The sequence below is a fragment of the Panthera pardus genome, unplaced genomic scaffold (genome assembly GCF_024362965.1).
Source record: "Panthera pardus isolate Hobbes unplaced genomic scaffold, ASM2436296v1 HiC_scaffold_10, whole genome shotgun sequence".
Classification (NCBI taxonomy): Eukaryota; Metazoa; Chordata; class Mammalia; order Carnivora; family Felidae; genus Panthera; species Panthera pardus.
This window is the reverse complement of record NW_026526655.1, coordinates 91,816,075-91,842,458: the sequence shown is the minus strand read 5'-3', so window position 1 is coordinate 91,842,458 and position 26,384 is coordinate 91,816,075. Positions and strand designations below refer to the sequence as shown.

The 26,384-nt window shown below is 35.9% G+C and overlaps 1 protein-coding gene across 1 annotated transcript in view; it reads left to right on the top strand.

Moving 5' to 3' along the window:
- The window catches only part of HNMT (histamine N-methyltransferase), a 45,967-nt gene extending 20,383 nt beyond the window's left edge, over window positions 1-25,584 (top strand). Inside the window, exons 3-6 of the mRNA XM_019454975.2 lie at window positions 13,731-13,838; window positions 14,881-15,011; window positions 17,457-17,550; window positions 24,883-25,584. Of these exons, the coding sequence (XP_019310520.1) occupies window positions 13,731-13,838; window positions 14,881-15,011; window positions 17,457-17,550; window positions 24,883-25,238 (689 nt within the window). The 3' untranslated portion in view covers window positions 25,239-25,584. The remainder of the gene's footprint in view (window positions 1-13,730; window positions 13,839-14,880; window positions 15,012-17,456; window positions 17,551-24,882) is intronic.
- The last annotated feature ends 800 nt before the right edge of the window (window positions 25,585-26,384 follow it).

Sequence of the window (26,384 nt, the reverse complement as noted above, 5' to 3'; positions counted from 1 at the left end):
TATACCTTTGTTTATTTCTCAAGTTTTCTACAGTAGTTATTTATAGCTAGGTGCAGGAAAAAATAAACCTAGTTAAAACTATAATCTTATAGTTGACGAGACATGATGGTAAAGAGTAGACTGACTTCTGATAGCAACTTTAGCTATGTGGTTCATGTCCAAAGCACTGCTCCCACACATATGTTTTCAGGACAGTTTTCCTTTGGCCATTTTTTACCCACTGGCGATAGCATTATACCTGTATAAATATCTGAAGAACTATCTCATCTGTGTTGTAAGATTTTCTTCAGAGTACACAGATTCTATCATGCCTACTTGAAGTACAGGTTAGCCATGATGATGAGGTAAGGATGGACAAAAAAGAAGGTGGCTGTCCACTGTCTCTTCCTTAAGATTCTTGATAATACTGATTATTTCTTGCTTTTTATTCCATGAGGACAGCAGGTCCTCAGTCTCTACTCATAAAGGGTATAAATCACTGATAATTTTCCTCAACATTTGTGTTCTAACAATCATTAATGTTGCAGGCTCTTTTGAGAGCTTATGAAAGTTATTTGAGAGAGAGAAGAAGAATGAGAAAGCATGCATGCGTGCCAATATCAATGAAATCACACCATCTACCTGATTATCTTGGACTGTCTTTGCCAGTCCAACTACTTTCATCTTATAAATCCTGTCTTTGGGCTTGAGGAAGGTAGGAGAGAGTTGGCACTTCATTAAGGGTAACTCAATATAACTTTTAAACATTATAATATTCTATAGATAGAACTTGCTACTTTCTATGTATGTGCTAAAGTAGCAAATATCTATATGTTTAAAATTTAAAAATTAAAAGGAAAAATTCAGTCTTTTATGTGAGCTGTCTATTAAATATCTCTACACTTCAATGTTCAACACCCTTTGGGAAATTTTCTCTAAGTTTGTATTTCATACAACATTTTGGTAGCATGGCTTTTCTTAGGCTTCCTGCAATTGCAAAGCATCCAGGCAGTCTTGTTCCTGGGCTAACAGCCAGAAGACACATGAAAGCAATGGCAATGCCCTTTTGACTCAGAATTTATGTTTATAATCCCCTTCCTGAGACCCTATGGCTATTTTAATATTCTACTCTCATATTTCCATACTGACAGAATTGTCTCAGTGGTGAATACTCAATACTTACCCAGGAAAGAGAGAAAGAGAGATTGAGAGAGAAGGGGACAGAGATGAGGTGATCTTGTCAACAATCTTCTATCTTTCCCATTGCTGCTCAAAATCAGATTGTTCTTGCTCTGGTTGCAAACCCATAGCTGAAATTATTTTTCATCACTAAGCACAGAGTTATCTAGGCAATTTTTCTCCCTACAAACAATTTTATTTGTGCTCGATATTCTGGTAGAGAGAAAAGGAAGATAATAATCTTAATGCAACATATAATAGAATAAAATTTTTCCTACTGATAATCTAAGGAATTCACATGTATTTCGATATGAGAAATGAAGCAATAATAGACGGAAATCAAATGGCAAGAGATATCTCCACAGTTATTAATACTCCATTTTCTTGATCTGCAGATTTTCTCATTTGGGGAAGACCCAGGGTTCTCAAGCTGGGATTTGTGTTTCATTTGATGTAGGCTAAGATAGAAGAACAAAGCAGACAATATGAATATGTGATGTGCACTCTTCCAAGTTGTCATTTTATTATGGGGTTGCCCATTTAGAAGACAAATCTTCACTCCCTCATTCCCAGCCTCCTTCAACTTTCTCTTAAGTGTCACTTTTTCCATGAAGCCTACTTGACCATGCAGTTGAAAATCACAAACTCCCCACTATGGCTTCCCCTCCTTCCTATTTGCCTTGGTTTTCGCCATGGGGCTTATCACTATCTGCAACAGTTGAATGTTTTCATCTATATTATTCATTACTATATACCCATTGATTAGAACCTGGCAGTTAGTAGATGCTCAAAAATATTTGTTGAATTAATGTATAATAGTTTCAATTTATTGAACAATTACTATATAATTATGAACTGAAGTAAATCACCTCCATATAGTGCCTTCAACCTTTACAATGACCCAGTAGCATGAACCACATTATCCCTAATTTACAGATATGTACTTTAAAGGGCAGAGATATTAATAAGTTTGTATAAAGTAATTCTGGTAAATACTAAATTTGAGCCCAGTTTTGTCTGTCCATAACTTCTAACTTTTCTTTTCATTTTTTTCCATTTTTAATCAGCTGACCTTGGGTTTAGAGCAAAAATACAACATTCCTCTGCTATCTCAATATATCATGGAAGTTTAGGGTGAGAAAAGATGTCTAGAAGATGAGATTCCCTCCTTTCCTTGTTTTTGAGCTTTTTATAAGTTCCACTGTCATAGGTTTCAAATATATATCCCTCTAAATATAGGCATGATGAATTTAAAATATGACTCATGTGAAATCAAGATATTTGACTGTAAAATTAAGTAAAGCATTTAACATAGCCCAAAAGGAACCATGAGAAGTTATTTTATATTTATGGCTGATTTGAGGGACAGGGTGGTACAAAGGAAAGAGATTTGCAAGGAGGAGGATTTTAAGAAATGACTTTTCATTTAACTTTGTAAATCAAAATCAGCATGTTTTGTTTGACAAAAAATAACACAGGAAGAAGAGAGAGAGAAGAGGGCAGAAAATTTATGTGAAGATATAATAGCTGAAAACTTCTGTAACCTGGGGAAGGATATTCAGATCTAAAAGCACAGAGAACTCCCATCAAAATCAAGAAAGACAGATCCAATACCAAGATATATTGTAATTAAACTGGCAAAATATAGTGATAAGCAAAAAGTTTTTTAAAAGTAGAAAGACAAAAGAAGACAATAACATGCAAGGGAAAACCCATATAGCTAGCAGGAGATTTTGGAGCAGAAAGTTTCTTAGCCAGAAGGGAGTGGCATGATATATTCACAGTGCTGAATGGGAAAAATCTGCAGCCAAGAATACTCTATCCAGCAAGGCTATCATTCTGAATGCAGGAGAGATAAAGAGTCTCCCAAACAAACAAAAACTAAAGGAGTTCATGACCACTAAACCACATTGCAAGAAATATAAAAAGACTCTTTGAATAGAAAGAGGATACCAAAAGTAACCATATAGAGCTAGGAAACACAAAAGCAGTAATAATTAATATTTCTATAAAAAAGTCAGTCAATGCAGTCACAAAATAAAAGGATGTAAAATATGGCAACATATACCTCAAACATGGGGAGGAGAAAAGTAAAGAATGGGTTCAAACTTAAATGGTTATTAACTTAATATACACTGCTATATGCAGAAAAGGTTATATACAAACCTAATGGTAACCATATGTTAAAAACCACTAATAAATATCTAAAGAATAAAGAGAAAGAAATCCAAATATATCACTAAAGAAAATCATCAAATCATGAAGGAGAGAAAGACAAAAGTTCAGAGAAACTATACAGAAACAATCATAAAGCAAATAATAAAATGACAATACATATCTATCAGTAATTATTTTGAATGCAAATGGACTAAATGCTCCAGTAAAAATACTTAGGGTGACAAAATGTATAAAATTCTAAGACCCATTGATATCCTGCCTGTAAGAAACTAGTTTCAGACCTAAAGACACATGCAGACTGAAAGTGAGGGGAGGGAGAAACATGGATGTCAAAAGAAAGCTAGAGTAGCAATACTTATATTGGACAAAACAGCCTTTTTAAAAATGTTTATTTATTTTTGAGAGAGACACAGAGTGCAAGTAGGGGAGGGGCAGAGAGAGAGGGAGACACAGAATCCGAGGCAAGATCTAGGTTCTGAGCTGTCAGCACAGAACCTGACGTGGGGCTCGAACGCATAAACTGCTCATGACCTGAGCCAAAGTCACATGCTTAACCAACTGAGCCACCCAGCCACCCCAAAACAGACTTTAAAACAAAGACTCTAACAAGAGATGAAGGACACTATATAATAATAAAGGGGAAAATCTAAGAAGATATAACAAATTATAAATATTTATGCACCCAACATAGTAGAACCCACAAATATAACTGTTTTATATAACAGTTAATAACAAATATAAAGGGACTAATTGATAATAATACAAGAATAGTAGGGGACTTTAACACCCCACTGACATCAATGCACAGATCATCTAAACAGAAAATCGACAAGGAAACAATGACTTTTAATGACATACTGGAACAAATGGATTTAACGGAGATATTCAGAACATTCCATCGTAGAACAGCAGAATACACATTCTTTTCAAGGGCACATAAAACATTCTCCAGAATAAATCACATAAAAGGCCAAAAAACAAGCCTGAAAAATTCAAGAAGATCGAAATCACATTCTGCATCTTTTCTGATTAACACACTATAAAACTAGAAGTGAACCAAAAGAAAAAATCTGGAAAGACCACAAATACATGGAGGTTAAATAACATGCTACCAAACAATAAATGGATCAACCAGAAAATAAAAGAAGAAATAAAAATGTACAAGGAAACAAATGAAAATGAAAACATAACAGTTCAAAACCTTTGGGATGCAGCAAAAGCAGTTCTAAGAAGGAAGTTTATGGCCATACAAGCTGACCTCAAGAAGCAAGAAAAATCTGAAATAAATAACCTAACCTTACACCTAAAGGTGCAAGAAAAAGAACAACAGACAAAACCTAAGACCAGCAGAAGGAAGGAAATAATAAAGATTAGAGCAGAAATAAATTATATAGAAACTAAAACCACAACAGAATGTACCAATGAAACCAGGAGCTGTTTCTTTGAAAAACCTCAATAAAATTGATAACCCCCTAGCCAGACTTAGGAAGCAAAAAAGAGAATGACACATATATATAAAACCACAAGTAAGAGGAGAGAAATAACCAACACCCAGAAATACAATTATAAAAGAATATTATGAAAAACTATATGCCAACAAAATGGACAACCTAGAAGAAATGGATAAATTCCTAGAAACATATAAACTACTAATCCCCCCCCCAAAAAAGTGTTAGAAAATTTGTAATAACCAGCAAAGAAATTGAATCAGTAATGAAAAAACTACCAATAAACAAAAGTCCAGGCCCAGATGGCTTCACAGACAAATTATAGCAAACATTTAAAGAAGAGCTAATACCTAGTCTTATCAAGCTATTCCAAAACAATAAAAATAAAAAAAGCAAAGAAAACTTTCTAATTCATTCTATGAGACAAGCACTACCCTGACACCAAAACCAGACAAAGACACCACTAAAAAGGAGAACTACAGGCCAAATGTCACTGATGAACATAGATGCAGAAACCTCAACAAAATGCTGGCAAACAGAATCCAACAATACAATAAAAAAAAAATCAACACAATCAAGTGAAATTTATTCCCAGGATGCAAGGGTGTTTCAATATTCACAAATCAATCAGTGTGATGCATCAATCAAGAGAAATAATAAAAACCATAAAAACCATATGATCATTTCAATAGATGCAGAAAAAGCATTTGGCAAACTACAACATCCATCCATGATAAAAATCCTCAACAAAGTAGGCTTAGAGGGAACAGACCTCAACATAATAAATGGCATATATGAAAAACCCACAGCTAATATCATGCTCAATGGGGAAAAACTGAGAGCTTTTCCCGCTAAGGTCAGGAATAAGACAAGGATGTCCACTTTCACCACTTTTATTCAACATAGTACTGGAAGTCCTAGCCACAGCCACCAGACAACAAAGAAACCTTAAAGGCATCCAAATCAATAAGGGAGAAGTCAAACTTTCACTATTTGCAGATGACATGATACTTTGTACAGCAAACCCTAAAGATTTCACCAAAAATATAGCTAGAACTGATAAATGAATTCAGTAAATTCATAGATACAAAATCAATGTACAGAAATTGATTGCATTTCTATATGCTAATAATGAAGCAGCAGAAAGAGAAATTAAGAAAACAATACCACTTACAATTGCACCCAAAATAATAAGATATCTAGGAATAAACCTAACCAAAGAGGTGAAAAACCTTTACTCCAAAAAATATAAAACACTGATGAAAGAAATTGAAGACAACACAAAGAAATAGAAAGACATTCCATGCTGATGGATTGGAGGAACAATATTGTTAAAATGTCTATACTACCCAAAGCAATCTACACATTTAATGCAATCCCTATCAAAATACCAAAAGCATTTTTCAAACAATTAGAAAAAAAAATTCTAAAATTTAGATGGAACCACAAAAGACCCCAAATAGCCAAAGCAATCTTGAGAAAGAAAAGCAAAGCTGGAGGCATCACAACTCTGGACCTCAAGTTATATGACAAAGTGTAGTGATCAAAACAGTACAGTACTGGCACACAGTGCCACAAAATAGACACATAAATCGATAGAACAGAATAGAGATCCCAGAAATAAACCTACACTTATACGGTCAATTAGTTGACAACAAAGGAGGCAAGAACATACAAGGGGAAAAGAGTGTCTTAGGTAAATGGTGCTGGGAAACCTGGACTACATGCAAAAGACGAACCCCTTATTACACCTACATAAAATTAAACTCAAATGGATTAAAGGTCTAAATGTGACACCTGAAATCCTAAAACTCCTAGAACAAAACATTGGCAATAATCTCTTTAACATTGGTCTTAGAAATATTTTTCTGGATCTGTATCCTCAGGCAAGGGAAACAAAAGTAAAAATAAACTATTGTGACTACACCAAAAGAAAATCTTTTGCATGGTGATGGAAACGAAAAATCAAAAAGGCAACCTACTGAATGGGAGAAGAGATTTCCAAATCCTATATCCGATGAGGGGCTAATATCCAAAATATATAAAGAACTTTTACAACTCAACACCAAAACAAACAAACAAACAAACAATTCAATTAAAAATGAGCAGAGGATCTGAATAGACATTACTCCAAAGAAGACACATAGATGACTAACAAACACATGCAAATATATTCAACATCACTAATCATCAAGTTAATGAAATTCAAGACCACAATGAGATATCACCTCACAGTAGTCAGAATAGAGAGAATCAAAAAGACCAGAGGTGGCTCAGTTGGTTAAGGTCTGACTTTGGCTCAGGTCATGGTCTCACAATTCGTGGTTTTGAGCACTGTGTCAGGCTCTGTGCTGACAGCTCAGAGCCTGGATCCTGCTTCAGATTCTGTGTCTCCCTCTCTCTTTGTCCCTCCCCTGCTTGCACTCTGTCTGCCTCTCTCTCTAAAATAAATAAACATTAAAAAAAAAAAAAGACAAGAAATAACAAGTGTGGGCAAGGATGTGGAGAAAATGCACCTGGGTGGGAATGTAAATTGGTGCAGCCACTGTGGGGAACATTATGGAAGTTCCTCAAAAAATTAAAAATAGAAGTATACATACAATCCAATAATTCCACTTCTGAGGATTTACCCAAAGAAAACAAAAGCATTAACTTGGAAAGATATATGCACCCCTATGTTCATTGCAGCATTATTTACAATAGCCAAGATATGGAAGCAACCTAAGTGTCCATCAACTGATGAATGGATACAGAAGATGTGGCGCACACACACACACATATTACTCAGCCATAAAGAAGAATGAAATCTAGCCATTTTGCAACAACATGGATAGACCTAGAGGGTATTATGCCAAGTGAAGCGAGTCAGTCAGCAAAAGACAAATACTACATGATTTCACTTATAAATGAAATCTAAAAAACAAAACAAACAACCATCGGGTGCCTGGGTGGCTCAGTCGGTTAAGCGTCCAACTTCAGCACAGGTCATGATCTTGCAGTTCATGAGTTCAAGCCCTGCATTGGGCTCTGTGCTGTCAGCTCAGAGCCTGGGGCCTGCTTCGGATTCTGTCTCCCTGTCTCTCTGCCCCTTCCCCGCTAGCGCTTGCTCTCTCCCTCTCTCTCTCTCTCTTTCCCCCATCTAAAAAATAAATAAACATTACCAAAAAAAAATTAAAAATAACAAAACAAACACAAATGAAGTAGAAACAGACTCATATATACAGAGAACAAATTGGTGGTTGCCAGAGGGGAGAGGGTTGGGGGTATGGACAAAATGGGTAAACGTGAGTGGGAGATACAGGCTTCCAATTCTGGAATGAATAAGTCACAAGAATAAAAGGTAAAAAGGGTAATAATGAAAAATAACCTATAATTCCATCACCCTGAAATAACCAATGATTGTAAATTGGTGTGTATGTTTCCAAACACTGTATATTGAAATGAAATACTCTGTAACATTTTGACATGTTTGGATTTTACCAAGTTTGCTAAAATTTCACATATTAACCAACTGAGAAAAATCAGTTACATCAGAATAACATGCACAGACTCCAAAGAAGGATGGTATGTTGAAATAGAGTTGTTTAATCATTATAATTTTTCCATTTGTCGCAGGAAACTGCAGATTTTCTTCCAAAACTTTAAGGGGAAACACATAATAAGGCTTTAGTTAACCCAAACAATTGTTGGCATTTATTTATCTAAAGGTTAGGATATTAAAAATAGTCTACTGGGGCACCTAGGTAGCTCATTTGGTTGAGTGTCTGACTTTGGCTCAGGTCATGATCTCACGGTTTGTGGGTTCAAGTCCTGCATCAGGCTAATGTTGTCAGTGCAGAGCCTATTTCAGATGCTCTGTTCCCTGCTCTCTCTGCCTGTCCCCTACTTGCACTCTCTCTCTCTCGAAAATAAATAAACATTAAAAAAATAAGTAGCCTACTATTGTCAGAACTATAATCAAGCAATGCCTAATGAGAGATCATATGTAAAAGGAAACTGACTTTGAGATAGACATGCATGCCTTCTTCCCCTTAAATGCTGTGTTTTGGAACTCAAAGTTAAGATTCCCAGGAGGCTTTTCAATGCACAATACAAATGGGCTACTGGCTTCCACATTTCTTTTGTTTACCCCTGAATTTGCTGACAATTTCTGAATTATTTGATTGATTCATTTCTAGTTTACTTTTGGCACATTAGTCTGGCTTGTGTGCTCTCTAAAAGCATTTATAGGGTGCTTAATGCCTGATACTGGAACACATTCATAATGTTACAGCTCCTACTCAGGAGGACTCAGTTAAGAAAGAACAAATGGTCTCCTTCTCTCTCTCTCTCTCTCTCTCTCTCTTTGTTTTTGTTTGTTTGTTTGTTTGTTTGTTTGTTTGTTTGTTTGTTTGAATCTCTTTACTGCTGGCTCATGATACTATAGGGTCTGATAATCCCTCACATGCTTTTCAGTGATTGATGATCAAACCTGCTCAGTTGTTCAATCTAGCATTTTAGAGTCCTTGATACTTTTTAACAAACTCATTGGAATCAAGCCTTTGCTAGTGAATAAAATAAGTGAAGTAAAGCAATAATTTATATCAGGGCACACAAGGTTTTATCTTTGTTGCCAACTCTAGTCAAATGATGGGTAGTTTCTGTCTGAAGGATTTTGATGCTATCCCAGACTCTGTGGGAAAGACCACCAAGGTAATTGGTCATGTGTAGAAGAGTTCAAGACACATAGGAGTTAGATGATATAAGGAAGTGAAGGGAGAGGATTCCTGGCAGAGAAGCAAACATGGGCAAAAGACTAAAGGCATGGAAGAGCATGGTGTATATGGAGGGCAGAGAGAAGGGTAAAAATGCAAGAAATTCAAAGTTCCTAGAGCTAAATTTTCAAAATATGAAGCTGTGAGAGATGAGAATAAGGAATCAGGCAGGGTGGTCCATGCTCAGTTAAGGAGCTTGGACTTTATCCAGTTGATTAGTCCTTAGGTTTTAAGCAGGGAAATGATGGGTTTGCTTAGCATAGAGTTTTGAATAATTGTTGTAGTGGTGGCTTTGGAGGGACATAAAGTTAAGCAAAGATAGGGTGAATTTTTAGGGTATTTTTTGCAGTATTCCAAGACAGATAATTTTGGCCTGAACAAGGATTGCTAATAGAAGTAAAAAAAAAAAAATAAAGAAACATTTGGCAGGAAAATTAACACATGGCTAGGGAAGGATGAAGCAAAGAGCAAAGCTTGAAGGACTCGATGGATAGTGAACAGCACTGGTGATTTGTTAAAAACATAAAGAATTGCTAAATGTTTAGGCTAGACTATAGGACATAATACTGTAGGTCATCTGTTACTCACTTTTTGTTGAAGATGTTCATATAAATCATTTTTTTAAATTTTTTTTAACGTTTATTTATTTTTGAGACAGAGAGAGACAGAGCATGAATGGAGGAGGGTCAGAGAGAGAGGGAGACACAGAATCTGAAACAGGCTCCAGGCTCTGAGCAGTCAGCACAGAGCCCGACGCGGGGCTCGAACTCACATACCGCGAGATCGTGACCTGAGCCGAAGTCGGACGCTTAACCGACTGAGCCACCCAGGCGCCCCTATAAATCATTTTTTAAAATGTATGTCTCCTATTTCTGAGAGATACCAGAAAGCAAACTATGTAGGGTATGAGATCAAGGAATATTTTATATTTTGGGTGATCTCTACATCTATCTATATCTATCTATCTATCTTTTGCAATAAGAAAAAAAGAGTCCATTATAAATAATAAACATAGCACAGAAAATAAGTGTCCCCATATCACCATAAGCATGATGGTATTACTTACTGTCAAACTCAGGATGCTTTTATTAATGAGAGTTGTAGTGAGTGAGTAAAGAATTAAAATTATTATAAGTTTTAAAAATATTTATTGATATTTTTATTATAAAACTTCTTTATAAAATAGTTATGTATAAGATACTATAAGTACAATGAAATACTAAGAATACTATAACTATAAAATAGTTATTTAAAAAACTATTTACAAAAATAAAACTCTAACAATATTTGTTTAAAAATAATAATTAAAAAAATATTAGAATAAGAAACAAAACCAGATGGAACACCAGCACAATAAGCATAAAGTGGAACTGTCCCTGGCAAACGAGAAGTCTGGTTACTCAACTTATGAAGTCAGAAATGGACTTTATGTGCTAATTCCTGATGTAATAGTTTCATTATCTCCTTTTGTTGTTCACTCATTTCTGCTAGGGATCCAGCAGTGAATGCACAAATGTTCATGGGCTCACATTCTAGAGGCTGTCATGTAAACCCATGCTTTCCATGTTTCAGTTGTAATTCTAGCATTGTCTCTTCCATCACTGCCCTAAAAAGAGACACTGGCTGGCTCTGACTGTAGTAGAACATTCTGCTGGTTGGGAAAGTAACAATATAGGAATATACTGTGGATATGTGCTGGATACATTCTGCCATTTGGGCAGATCCAAAATGTTGGGGTCCATCTTAGGAGAAGCAGCTCATCAAGGCCCAAGAGGAAATTACTGCAACCTTCTGAGTTTCAAGGGATCCTCAGAATTGATGAATCCTCAGAATTTTTTTGTTTAAAATATATGGCTAGTTTGATAGAGGCAAGAATAGAATTTTGGGCCTCTGATTCTTTGAGGCAAGGTGGAATCTGTTTCTCATTAGTCCACAGCTTTTTGCTCTAGTTATTATTATTTTTTATCATTCAAAAATAGTTACTGGAAAGAAGGGAAAACATTTCTTATGCCCTTGTAGTATTTGGTGCCCTCCTCTTTCTTAGTATGAAGTAGAAGAACTAACACTTCAGAGTCAGAAAAGTGTGCCTTAACTTTAGGCATATTAATATCCCCTGTGTGTCAAATTACTCAAATCACCTTATGTGGTTGGGAATAATATTGTGAGTGATAACATTGTGTGCAGCATTAAGTGAGATGATCCAAGTAAATTGCCTAGCACAGTGTTTGACAAATAGTAGGTGGCCAGTAAGTGGGAGCTAGAAGAATTATTAAGGAAAGTATAAAAGGCTTCATGTTGGTGAGGCCAGAAAACTGTCACATAGGCTCCTTTATCCTCCATTTCAGCTTCCTTCCTGCTCCTTCCCCTCCCGACCTGCACCAGCTCCTATTACCAGTACTTGGGGCTTTCATGATACGGTTAAACTATCCTCTTTTCCTGGTTTAGCATCTTTTGTTCTTGATTTATCTTCCTCATTTCCCTCCTTCCAGATTTCCTAGTCTTATAACTTATGCTTTTGCTGCTGCCTGCTATATCTAACCTTGTAAAGGTTCTGTTAATGTCATTTATGCCAAAATGTTAAAGACTAACATCATTTTCATATGCTAGTCTTGCCAGCACATAGGTCTACTTTAGTAAAGGTCAATATCATAACCTTAGAGAACAAATGCAGAACATAAGTTGGAGGTATCAGCAATAGGGACAGAGGAGATATTTTCAAAGAGAGGCATGGCACTCAAAGATAACAATAAAACTAACGAACAGCTAACATTTATTGGGTGTCTATTTTGCACTGAGTTTTTATATGCATTGCCTCACTGAACTCTCACAACTAATAAATTCTGTACTATTATTATTGCTATTTTTCTGATGAGGAAAATGCAGCTTGAAAGGGTAAAGCAAATTGCTGAAAGTTACATACACCTAGTAAGTAGAGAAGACAGGTTTGGAATTCAAGTCCATCAAACATCACTATCTCTCACATGCAATCACTTACAAGCTAAATTTTCATGAAGACAGATGGCTCTGTGCTCTTCCTATCATTTGCTAGAGCCTAGTGCAGTGCTTGACACATAATAAACAAGTAATTGTTGGTGCATGAATTAATGAATAGGTATCTATTCTATCATAGCCTCCTCTTCATTTACCTCACTAGAATCATCTTTTGCTTGGAGGCTCTCCCTTGTCCAATATTCCAAAACTCTGAGCTTCCAGTAGTCCATGTACACCATTCCGTTTCCTGATTTCATATCTCTAACTTGCTATCCTATCCACCTGCAATTCTTCCTTTCCCCAGAGGTCTCTCAGTTAACTTCCACCGAGCCTGTAACACAGAGCTCAGGAGTGGTCTACTTCCATAAATCTTTCCATTTCTCTGACCTCTCCTCCTATCCTCTTCCTCACTGTCTCCTTTCCTCTTGCCACCATGGCCCAACTTGACAGGGTTCCTTCCATGTCTGTGTCTTCCACTAGACCATGGTGTATTTGAAGGTAGATGTCTGGCATATTTCTGTATAATTTTTTTGCACCTAACATATTTTTCTTCTGACACTTCTCTAAAGTTTATTTATTTGTTTTGAGATGGGCGAGGGGTAGAGAGAGGGAGAGAGAGAATCTCAAGTAGGCCCTATGGTGTCAGCACAGAGCCAGACACGGAGCTCAAACTCATAAACCATGAGATAATACCTAAGCTAAAACCAAGAGTCAGACACTGAGCCACCCAGGTGTCCCTCTTCTGACATATTTTATATGGTTCTGGCTTAGCCAAGTGTATCAATTCTAAGGTGCTTTTTTTTCATATTTTAACATCTTTGAAATTGGGATACATCTTTTAGTTGATGGAATCTTAAAATTATAATTGACAGTGTTTTTTTCTGACTTAGTAGAAAAAGAAGAGTTGATTGAGTCCTATAATCAATGGCAGCTTCGAGTTAACATAATGCAGTACTAGATAATAAATAAAGGTTATACGAATGAAGGAATGAATAGCAATCATAGCTCTCCTCAAATCATATTATTATTCCTAGTTACAACCTAGCACCACAGACAGTGTGGCAGGGCCACAGTTGAGCATCGTTCTTTACTTATGCTGAACTTTCCTAGTACAAGTAAGACAGGCAATAAACTACCTCAAATTATTCCTAAGCATTTCTTTCTGGAATTACATGATTTGTTCCATATGCTTGTCTTTTAGGTGAAATTGATCTTCAAATTCTTTCCAAAGTGCAGGCTCAATATCCAGGAATTCATATCAACAATGAAGTTGTTGAGCCAAGTGGTGAGCAAATTGCCAAGTACAAAGGTACCTGTAACCCATGGTGTTGTATGTCAAATCCTATCCCAAATGGCTTATCATTCCAAATATGTCGCCTCAATCATTAACAACATAATTGCTGTGATATATTCTTTGTAAGCTTACTGGGAAAAGAACATATTTAATTTTTTTTCTTGACAGACATGACTAACACCTCAGAAACATGAACAGTGAATAATTAGACTTCCTTTTTTACCGACTTTTCATCTATTCCCTGGTTATCAGCTATTATCGTTGATGTTTTTTCTTAGAGACGTAGTCATTAATTCATTAATAAATATTTAAACAGAATCCTTGCTCTTAAAGAACTTGTGTTTAATGGATTATAACAGGAGTCAGCAAACTTCTCTGAAAAAACACACAGTCAACATCTTAGACATAGAAGGCCACATGATCTCTGTCACCACTAATCAACTCTACTAATCAACTCTGCACAAAGGCAGCCATAGATGATACTGATAAACTAAGTGTTCATATGTTCCAATAAAACTTTATTTATAAACATTAAAATTTGAATTTTATATCATTTTCACATATCATGAGGTATTATTCTTCCTTTGATTTTATTCAGCCATTTTAAAGTGTAACGACATGAGATATAAAGGATAGGCATAAAGTCAGGAAGTACAGTAGTATATATATTTTAGCTTGTAGTCCATTTAGAAATAGGTGGTGGACCAGATATCGTCCACGGACCATGGTCTGCTGACTCCTGGGTTACAGAATCATATCACTTGTTTTCCATTGATAAAATTCACCAGTTGATTCCTCATCAACACAGAGATAATGTAACCTATGTCTGATAAGTGTTCTCATTATTTCTTACTGACTCTTTCTTTCATCTCTAATTTCATTTAACACTAGAAAAAAAATCAGTATGAACTCTGGTCTTCCAGAGCTACATAAAAAAGAAAAATGTGCTTTATATCTGTTATGTATATAACATTGATTGCATTAAAATTCGAAATGGAAATGGATTCTGCATTTGCAATTAAAATTGATGGTGTGCCACCTCTTCCCTGTATTTTAGAGCTTGTAGCCAAGACATCAAACCTTGAGAACATAAAGTTTGTTTGGCATAAGGAGACATCATCTGAATATCAAAACAGAATCACAGAGAAAAAAGAAATTCAGAAGTGGGACTTTATTCATATGATTCAGGTAAGAAATATTTATTGTTGTATATTCTCAGAAAGGAGATTTTTCAGAAATATGTATGAAGAGTGCCTAATATTATACCTTTAGGAAGAAAAATGAAAATCTGATTTCTGATTTTACAAGTGAACATTATCTGTCCAAAATGAGGATAAAAATGTTTATAATACTAAGAGATTCACTCTAACACTCAAAAAGCTAGTTTTTTATACGTGAATTACTTTATAGTTGTTTTTTTTTTAATGTTGGTTTAATTAACTTTGTAGGATTGAAAGTTCATAGGTAGGTTTGAGGACAGTAGAGTGTAACATATCCTAGCATAGTTCATCAGTAGTTCTAATGGTCTGGATGGGACTCTGATGTCCCAGAGTTTTTCTGAATCCTCTTGCTTTTGTCTTATGTTGGTGACCTGGCTAATGTGCATGTAACTGAAGGGGCATGTTAGGTGATTTGTCATGTCAATAAAGTTTACTAATACAGTCAGCCATTCAGTAGGAATTTATTTCCATAATCCAGCACTGATAGCGTATTTCTTAGAAATACACTAGAGTATGTCTTGGAAAGGACATGACTATTCATTATATGGTATGGGGACACAATTACGAGAATCACTGATATTTCTGGATAGCATATGGGTGTATAATCTTTGGGTGTTGACTACCATTAGAAAATGTGTGTACTTTAGAAATACCAATATTAACAGCAAGAGACTTCTTTCTTTCTATAGTCCATAAGTTCAGTCATCCCAAGGGAATAAACTTATAAGAAACCCAAGGAAGAAATGACTCTAACATTGGCATATCCAAGCAGTCCTACACCTCTGCTCTCCTAGCTGACAAAATCTTTTACCTATAAGGGAGCACGTAAATTGTCCAGCAAGCGTATAATGTTTCTCTATCAGACTTACTTTCCTATTTCCTCATATATCTATTTCATACCTCCTTCTCTCTCCTTACACTTCCTGTAACCCCTCCCTCATGATTCATTCCTAACTGATGACCTTACTTCATACTGTATAGTGAAAAGTGAAATCATTAGATGGAAAGTCATCTTTTACCCTCCAAATTTACAAACATAGCTGCTCCTGTACCTACCATCTTTTTCTTTCATCTTATTATAAAAGTGTCTTTTTATCAAAAGCCAATCTCTCCACTTGTGCTCTGGATTCAGTTCTTTACCTGTTATAAAATGTTACAGCTTTAGAGATCATTCTCCCATTTCTCTCAAAATTTGCACACGTCTTCTTTCTTAGAGCAACTCTGCTTGCTCTGCATTACTACACTATTCTATTTCTCTATCTTCTTCTCTGTCTACTCTGCATTTTATGGGTTATATTTTTGTCTCTTCATTGCTCCCTATAGTCTTAACACTCTCATGACATTCTTTCAACTTAATACTCACAGTTAACTTCAGAGATCTCAGTGTCTATTAGATCAAATTTCAAAGAATCTGTTATGGGCCACCTCCTCTTTTTTAGCCAGGTCACATCATAGACTGTTAGGCATCTTATGGATTAGATTATGTATCTGGGTATCTCTCCCCCTGTGAACAGCATGGAATGACATGAGACTAAATATGGCCCCGAAGCAGCATTGGCCATGTGCAGGTCCATTTTATCTCATTCATTCATGTGAGAGGGACACAGTTTAAGTTGTATTTGCTTTATGCAGTAAATTCTGTCATGGGCATCTACATAATATATTGAATTCTTGTCCAAGAGAGATGGAGATGAGATATAAGAAGTAAGTGTCTGTGGGAGTAGATTCCCAGGATGCAAGCTCTGGGGAAAATTTTCCACCGTCAGTGTATTCCAAGCTCTACCTGTATTGAATGAAAAGGCCTCTCCCTGTGCTTCACCAGATATAGTCCAGAGTTATTTAAAAGTGGTGGGTTGACCCCTAGCACCTTGTGACCAAGCATGTAACCTCATGCTTTATTCAGTCCATTTTCCTAGAGAATCTGTCAACATCAGAGCCTGCCATATTTCCTGTGATTTTAAAAAAGCATTTGTGAGCATATGGTGAAGCTAGTGCAAAGGGCTTAATTTTAAATCAACGTTCCATGAAATGGGGTCTGTTTTTATGGTGCCAGCACTATCTTCTCCCATAAGAACGATAATTCACAAAATATAGAGTACGCATAGAATCAATGCCCCCATGTGGAGAGGAGACTAAGTATCTCCAGCTATAAATGTCTGTGTTATTGAAGCCAGAAAGAGTAAATTTAAAACAACTTGGCTGTAATTGAGCAAATAGCATAGTTTTCCCTTTTCCCTAATATTTTATCACATTATTACTCTCTCTTTCCATATAACCTCTTTAATATTTAAAGTGTTTTGTTGAGTAAAAATCTACTCAATTTGAACATCAAACTTTCTAGTGAATATCTAGCCCAAGTAACAAAGACATTGATATAGAAAAGTGTCTAATTTCTCTTTTCCTTCATTTCTAGATGCTGTATTATGTAAAAGATATCCCAGCTACCCTGAAATTCTTCCATAGTCTCTTAGCTACCAATGCTAAGATTCTCATTATTCTTGTGTCAGGTAAATTTTTTACATTCATCCTGAATTTTTAAACAGCAAAAGTGCATATGTGCTTGGATATATGTATTTGAAGGCAGCTGCTATATTTTGTCTTTGTTATGAAATTCTTGACTTGGCTTCTGATCATAGTCAATTAATACAGTATTCAGAAAGTCCTTCACGATGGTTCTCAATACAGGGAGTTTAATGGAATTAAATGTCTATTTACTCCTTTCTCTTGGGGAAAATTTGTCTTTATTGTCTCTATATAAATTCTTCTTTATATAACATGGAGCAAATAGCACTAATAGGAATTTTTTTTAATGAGACCGAAAATAGTAAATATTTCTGTTTACCTCCTTTTTGTTTCTTGAATATCTCTTTTCCTTCTATGGTGTTTATTAATACATAAATACAGGCTTAAATATTTGGGATGCTTTCATATTTGATTAATTTGCATTTCTAGAGCTATTGTCAATATTGTTCATGATAGATTTTCTCAAATAACCAAAAATTGTTCACTTATTTTGTGTTATTATTTTCCAAAGAAGGCATTTGATCATGTCATGTTGCTCCCACTATATAATAAGTACCACACAGAAAATGTAAGCAAACATGTTAATAAATGAAACACTGACACTGTCGAGTTCATTAATTCACTACTTATTTCATTCAGCATTCTTTGTGGATTGTGCACACAGTGGGAGTCAGGTTGATTCTACATATACAAGAGTCTTTATCTTCCTAAACTTATATCAGACCCCGTACTCGAAACCATAACTCACAACATTTATCTATTCTTAAATATGAGGAATGACTTTAAAGATGGCAAGCTTGCCTGTTGCTTGTAATTCTAGGCTTGAACTCATGTGGCAGTTTTTCAAATGAGAGCTCCGCCATACAATCTCTTCCCCAAAGGAACATTTTGATAAACTATTTTTATCTCTGGTTGGTTAAAAATACCCATTTATGTGGGAGAGTTCTATCTTCCCATTTAGAAGGGCTTATGTAAACCGGATGCTTCCTACTAACCTCTCTCCAAATTAAGACACTTGGATAAAGCCTTTATAGTACATTTAGGAAATGTAAAAATTAGTTGTCACCATTGAGGGCAGTCTATTCTTGATAATCTGTGTCAATAGTGAAGAGAAAGTGTTACAGACAGAAACAGCAATTTATCCAGAAGTCATGTATGTTTGATTTTAGGATATATTTCATATCAATAGCATATCCACTCTTATTTATATTTTGTTTACTCTTAAATATTTTCAGAAGTGAAGTATTTCAACGTCAGAAAGCAGTTTTCTATGAGTCTATTTCTACCAATAGGAAAAAAACAGACTAAGGTTTAGAAAGTGGCATGAGTAGTCTACAAGCAACTGAGAATTGACTAAGTGCCCTTACAAATACAGTATTCTGCTCACTATCTCATGAATATATTAATACAATCCATGGCTTGTTGGCATCAAGAAATATGCAAACCAAAACAGGCACAGTGAAATGTATGACGACACATGCAGCAAGAATGCTGAGGCACTTCCTAGCTGTGTGAACTTGGTCTGTTAGCCTTTGTTTATTCCAGGGCTATTTCTGGATAATCATACCTATGTTACATTGCATCTATGTATATATGTGGTTCATATGTACTATGTGTATGTACATTAATGGGGAAAAAATCAAAGAAAGGGAATAAAGACTCAACTATCAGTGAGCTTTTTCTTAAAAAAGTATTTTGAATAAAAGTTAGTCTGTGTAGTTTGATTTTACTAAGTTTGTATTTTACTACCTTTTTCTTTATGCAGTAAACAACTCTTCATTACTGTACCAAGCATGGGAGACAGGTATCCCAAAGAAGAAAAAATTGTTCACAGATACTGTTCCTAAACATAAGAATGTAACAAATAACAAATGTCCAACTATTAAAGGGACTTTAAAGACCCCTACCTTTATCACATACACTTTTTTTTTCTTTTTTCTTTTTTTGTGGCTAGCAGCTAGGTTTGAGAATGCTCAATGGGTCATATGAGGTGACTGAGCAACTTACCCCCTCATCCCTGTATAAAAACCATTGCTCTAAACTGCCCTTCTCAGTCCAAACTATGATTCTTGAAGCCCCACTCTCCATATTTGCATTATGAAAACATTCATTAAATTTGAATATTGCCCTAAAACTTGGAACACACGCACATCAAAATGGTTCACATTAAGTTCTATTCTTATCTAGCTTCTTGCAGTCACTTTCTAAGTAGACTTTGCTTCATAATTACCTGGAAGTGAAAAAGCCTGTTTGCATATTATCCTTGTTTCAGGGCAGTACTGTCATCCATAGCTACACTTCAATGCAGAAAATTGATTGCTCATTATAGACAGATTCAGACAAGCCTGGAACTGGTCACTAAATTAAATTTCTAAGAATACTCATCTAGATAATATCTAGGCAGATAATGGTATTTCTGGATTATTATCTTGCTCCAAAGGGTTGTCTTAAATATGCTACATAACTAAGGCTTTTTCCTGTCTATTTCAGTCAGACAACTGACCTGTTACTAAGTTGACAATGTATTTCTCTGAATAGACTGAATTACTGTTTTCTGAGTACCATAGACACCCACCTTTGCAATTTATTAGATCATAAGATAATGAAATATGGTGTCAGTTTCTAGATTTAATTATACAGAGACCTAGGATGGCTATATGCACCATGTGTACCAAGGTATTATGTGCATTCAGCCATATTCAAAACAGTACATAGCCTGTGTTCTCAGTTCCTTGTTGGCTGCACAGTATAGCTGTTGTGTAGATTTGGTTCATGCAGCTTGTAATGAGTTCTTACAGTCAGTCACTGGTAGGCAATGAAGGATGCAGATGACTATTACTTTTTTTCTGCCTTTGAATGGCTCCTAACTAATGGAGGATTGAGACATGGAAATACTTGGAGCAGTATGCTAAGTGTGTTATCAGAGACATATGGGGAGTTTCAGGAGAGCTCCTTGAGAGCAGGAGTTCTGTCTCTTTGGCACCTAGAAGACAGACACTCAATAAATATCTGAATTGAACTGAATAAATTATTTTTTTAATGTTTTTATTTTTATTTTTTAAGACAGAGAGAGACAGAGCATGAGCAGGGGAGGGGCAGAGAGAAAGGGAGACACGGAATCCGAAGCAGGCTCCAGGCTCTGAGCTGTCAGCACAGAGCCTGATGCGGGGCTCGAACTCACAGACTGTGAGATCATGACCTGAGCTGAAGGTGGACGCTTAACTGACTGAGCCACCCAGGCGCCCCCTGAATAAATTATTTAATAACAATTTATTAGAGCTGCCTTATAATATTCTAAACTACTAGTTCTGAATGTCTTTCTACAAAAGAGAGTATGTTTTAGCTAAAACCTACTACATGATGGACATGGAATCAGAGGATATATTAAGTTCTGGAGATCTAAACATATGTTTAATAAACAGGAATAAAAGACTCAACAAAAAAGCTACACATACACACATACTCGCACACATACTACAGTGTATGCTGAAACAGGCAGACAAAAGTGATGAAGGGTAGGCAAGTGAAACTCATTAGGAAAAGAAAGAGAAATTGATATCCTAATTAAATGACAGAGTTTACTGGTCACCCTGTTAGAATACATGTTGCTTGAGGGAAGAGAGGCTTTCCTCTGTGTTCCTTAGTAGTCCAGCTCAATAAATATTCATTTAATTATAACAAGCAGAAGTTCCTGGTTATACAAAGATAAAATATTTGATTTGGATATGAAAAGGAAGAGAAATAAGGACAAAGTGGATTTATAAAGTGAGTATCTCACACTACAATGATATCGGGGGCACCTGGGTGGCTCAGTCAGTTGAGCATCTGACTTTAGCTCAGGTCATGATCTCACAGCTCAAAGGCTCCTGCGTTCGGGGCCCCCATAGGGCTCTGTGCTGATAGCTCAGAGCCTGGAGCCTGCTTCAGATTATGTGTCCCTTTCTTGCTCTGCCCCTCCCCGACTCACACATGCACTCTCTCTCTCTCACTTTCTCAAGAATAAATAAACGTTCAAAAAAAATTTTTAATGATATCAGTAGCACAGTTTTTTTCAAATATAGTAGCCAGGCATTAGTTGAGAGAGTTGCTAATTAAAAGGCAACGTTTCTGGTTAAGGAGTATTAGCCAGAAGGAGACAGTTTTGGGTTTTGTTTGTTTGTTGTCCTTCCCTCTCCATACCTGACTAAGGAAGGAGGCAAATCATGGTATGTTATTTTTAATACAGTGGGGATAAAAGAATCTCATTTATATCATGTTGGAGACAAAAGTAACACCATATGTTGTGCCCACCAAAAGCCATTATGATAACGCATCAGTTAGAAACTGTATAATTGCTCAGCTCAGAAATGGCACCAAGTCACACAACACTGACACCAGCAAATTTTCTGCAATCAGTGTTTGGATTGTTTTGTTTTTTTTTTTCCTCTGGCAGGTTAAAAATAAAAAATAATGATAATAGAGCCTCTCCTCAACCACTGAAATATTTACTTTCTTGTGAAGTCGTATTGGTAGGCAAATTCTTATTTGGGCAGATGATCACTCTCTTTGGAATGAAAGAATTTTTAATACATAATTGTGACCCTAATTTTTTTCCCCACTGGACTGAGGTTTCTTTTTTTTTTTCCTGCTTAATTCCAGTTGTACCTTCTAGAGAATACCCTGCAATTATTGCTCCCTCTTCTGAAGTATTAGTAGAATGTCAACTATCTAGACTATTTAAATTTTACCATTTCCTGCCTTGGATAGTCTCTTTTGTTGACGTCAGTTAGGAGACTTTAGCCTAGTCCATGGATGAAGGCCAGGGGTCTTTGAGCATCCAATAATTTTATGCAGAATGTATGCATATATATTGTTTGTGTACTTTTATGGAGAGTTAATCATTTCATTAGACCACAAAAGAGGTTTGGGAACCAAAATACCTTAAGCCTTTGAAATCTTCACTGATAATCCTGGAAGCTCACAGAAAATATAGGCTTTCCCTTACATTGCTTTGGCCAGGTCCAACTTAAATTTCCTAACACTTCAGCGATGTTTATTTACTATGTGCCTGTCATGGTTCTCAGTATCTTTACTTATTCTTGCCCCAATTCTATAAATAAATTCTATTATTATCCCTATTTTGCAGATAATAAAACTGAGGCAAAGTTTCATAAAGCTAGTCAGAGGAAGAGCCAGCCTTCATATTTAGGCAGTTGGGCTTTAGAGACCTTCTTAATTACTACACTGTATCAACTGTGTATATAACACCCCATTATTACATGCATGTATTAGAGGCTCCATAAATAATAGATGCTCATTTGTGTTAATTTATTAGTATTATAGATTTCCAAAGAGCAAGCTTGCTTTTTTCAAGATTACAACCAGTGAAAATACATTATCAAACTAATTCCATATAATGTTAATTTATTTTGTAAGTACTTATTACTCATCTGCCACGTGCTTAACGTTGTGCAGCAATTCACTTCAATTATCTCATTTAATAACTGTAGTTCCATGTGAGGTAAGTATGGTTATTCCCACTTTACAGATGAGAAAACTAAGGTTCTGAGAGACTAAATAATGAATCTCATCTTATTCATAAAGTGTCAAAAGTACATTCCAACCTGTGTTTCTCTCTCAGAGGCTGCATCTTGTAGCTTCTACACTGGGCTGGTTTTCAATTAAACATAATAGACATTGCTAAAATATCTTCTAAAGCTGGCAACAAAATTTCTAAGAATCAGCCTCATTTTTGGCAGTCCAAGGCAGCATCTTAGAAGTGGAGACATGAGAGGCTACCTCATCTTCCTTTTGAGAAAATCATGATTGTATTTATTGTGCTCTTTCTTTCTATTTCAGTTATTAACCTTAGATCCTCTCCTCTGAATGCAAGACTCACATAAACAACTGCCTTCCTCCAATCACCAATGGAATATCCAATAGAGATATCAATAGATATCTCAAATTTACATTTCCAAAACCAGACCCTGATGATACATTTTAGACTGCTCCTACTTCAATCTTCCCATTTCCAACAATGACAGTTCTCTCTTTTCAGGGGCTTGGGCCAAAATCATTGGGGTCATCACTGACTCTTTGTTTTCACTCACACCCAGTATCCAAATTGTTGGCAAATCTCACTGGATCTAGAAGCATAATAATAAAGAAAATAATCGAACCACTTCTCATCACCTCCAACTTACTATCATCTGTCACCCAGATTATTGCATAGCCTCCTTACTGTTCTCCCAGTTTCTGCCCATATTCCCCTATAATCTATTCTCATGTGTGTGACCAAGTGAACTTATTAAAATGTAAATCAGGTTAAGTCACTCTAACGTTGTGTTGTCCAATATGAAAGCCACATTTGGCTATTGAAATTGGTATTTAAGTGAGCTGCAATGCAATAAAACTTAAAAATCATTTCCTTGATCACACTAGCTGCAGTTCAAATGCTCCTTAGCCACAGATGGTTAGTGGCTACCATACTGGACAACACAGATATAGAACATGTTCATCAATACAGAAAGTTCTATCAGACAGCACTACAATGGCTTCACATCTCGCCCACATGATTTGGCACCTTATCTACTCCGCCGACCACTCATCCAACCTGTCTCCTTCTACTCTCCCCCTTGTTCACTCAATTCCAATCTCACTGGTTCCCTGACTAGTGTTTAACATGCCAAGCATGCTCCTGCCTCAGGTCCTTTGTAGTTGCTCTTCTCTCTATCTAAAGTAGAGAGATTATTCCCTCTGATATCTACATGGTTTGTTGTCATGGGGTGCCTGGGTGGCTCAGTCGGTTAAGCATCCAACTTTGGCTTAGGTCATGATCTCACAGTTCATGAGTTCAAGCCCCGCATCAGGCTCTGTGCTGACAGGTCAGAGCCTGGAACCTGCTTTGATTCTATGTCTCCCTCTCTCTCTGCCCCTTCTTGCTCATGCTCTGTCTCTTTCTCTCTCAAAAATAAACATTTAAAATAATAATAATAATACATGGTTAGTTGTCATGTCTCTGCCCAAATGTCACATTATTACAGAGACTTTCTGTGACCACCCTATATAAAACAGCAATCCATCCAACTCTTTGACCTTCCTTATTCCTTGCTCTAATTTGTTTTTTATTAGCACTTAGCAGCATCTGATATGTGATTTATTTACTTGTGTATTTAACTTTCTTTCTCCCTGCTGTGTACTCCTTAAATTAAGCTACCCAAAGGAAAGAATATTTCTTTATTTGACTGATTTATTCTAAACATCTACTATACTGCCTGCTAAAGTAGGTAAATGAAAATAAGAATAAATTAAAGCATGAACTTTGTTCTGTCACACAGGAACCAGTGGCTGGGACAAGCTGTGGAAAAAGTACCGATCCCGCTTACCCCAATATGACCTCTGCCAATATGTCACATCGTCTGACCTCTCTCAGATGCTGGACAAATTGGGGATTAAGTATGAATGTTATGACCTTCTGTCCACCATGGACATATCTGATTGTTTTATTGATGGCAATGAAAATGGTGACCTGCTTTGGGATTTTTTGACAGAAACCTGCAACTTTAATACAACAGCACCACCTGATCTCAAAGCAGAAATTATGAAAGATCTGCAAGAGTCTGAATTCAGTATAAAGAAAGAGGGAAAGGTTCTTTTTAATAACAATCTGAGTTTCATAGTGGTTGAAGCATAAATATCAATTATGAAACTGTATTCAAAAAGTTGTATTTCGAATAATGTTGATCACTTATTTCTATATTAAAATTACAAACACATCTTCTAATATAAATAGACAATTTTGTCTTATATATAAAACTTAGAGAGTTCCAAGAAATTCTCAGATTTCCATGAAGAATCATATATGATACTGTTGGTCTTACCCCATTCCTTCTCCAGGTCAAGAGGCCACATTCAGGCTAAGCTGGAAAAATGAGCCAACTAAGTTTCACTGGCCTATTGACCAGAAAATTCTTTCCATTTGTTGATTGTACTGGAATTTACCAAAATTTTAATAAAACATGTGCTGTGGATTCTTTAAATACTAAGAAAGTATATATTTATTGATATATAAGAAAAAGTATATGTTTATTGATTTTTCCCCTTTTGTGAAGAATTGTCTGTGCACATACCTCTAGTAGTTTCTATCTTGTTGTTATTGATTACTAAAAGTTAGCACCTTAGGATATTACAAAATTAATTCTTTTTCATGTGTTCTGTTTCCTTCCATTTTGTTTTCTCTTTTATCTTTATTGTTTACCTTTTTATCTTTGATTTTATAGTGTTTTGTTTTTTGAAAAGCTGAAGTTTTTCTATTGTATTCAGTCAGCTTTCAGAGTTTTTTCCTTTCTTATTTTCTGGGTTTCTGACACGTTTTAAAAGGCCTTCTTAAACCAAGCTTTTGGAATATTAACATATTTAATTACAAAAAATTACAATTTCACTTTTTTTTCTAAAAATAAATCTTTGGGTAGGAAGCTGGGAAGATTGCAGAATAGAAGGACCCTAAGCTCCTGTCATCCCATGGATACAACTAGGTAACATTCACATTAGCATAAATAACCCGGAAAATGACCCAAAAACTGGTAGAACAAACTCCACAACTAAAGGTAGAGAAGAACCCATATCAAGGAGAGTGGGAAGGGTGAATTCAGTGGAGAGCTCAAAGGTCCCTGGCTGTCTGAAGTTTGGAGGGAGTCAGGAACACAGAGAAAGGTGAGAAATACACTGTCACACTGGGAAACCTGCATGGGAAAGGTGAATCCTCATAACATTTGGCTTTGAAAGTAAGAGGGGCCAAATTTCATGAGTGCTTATAAGCAGAAGGGCTTAAAGCCTGGAA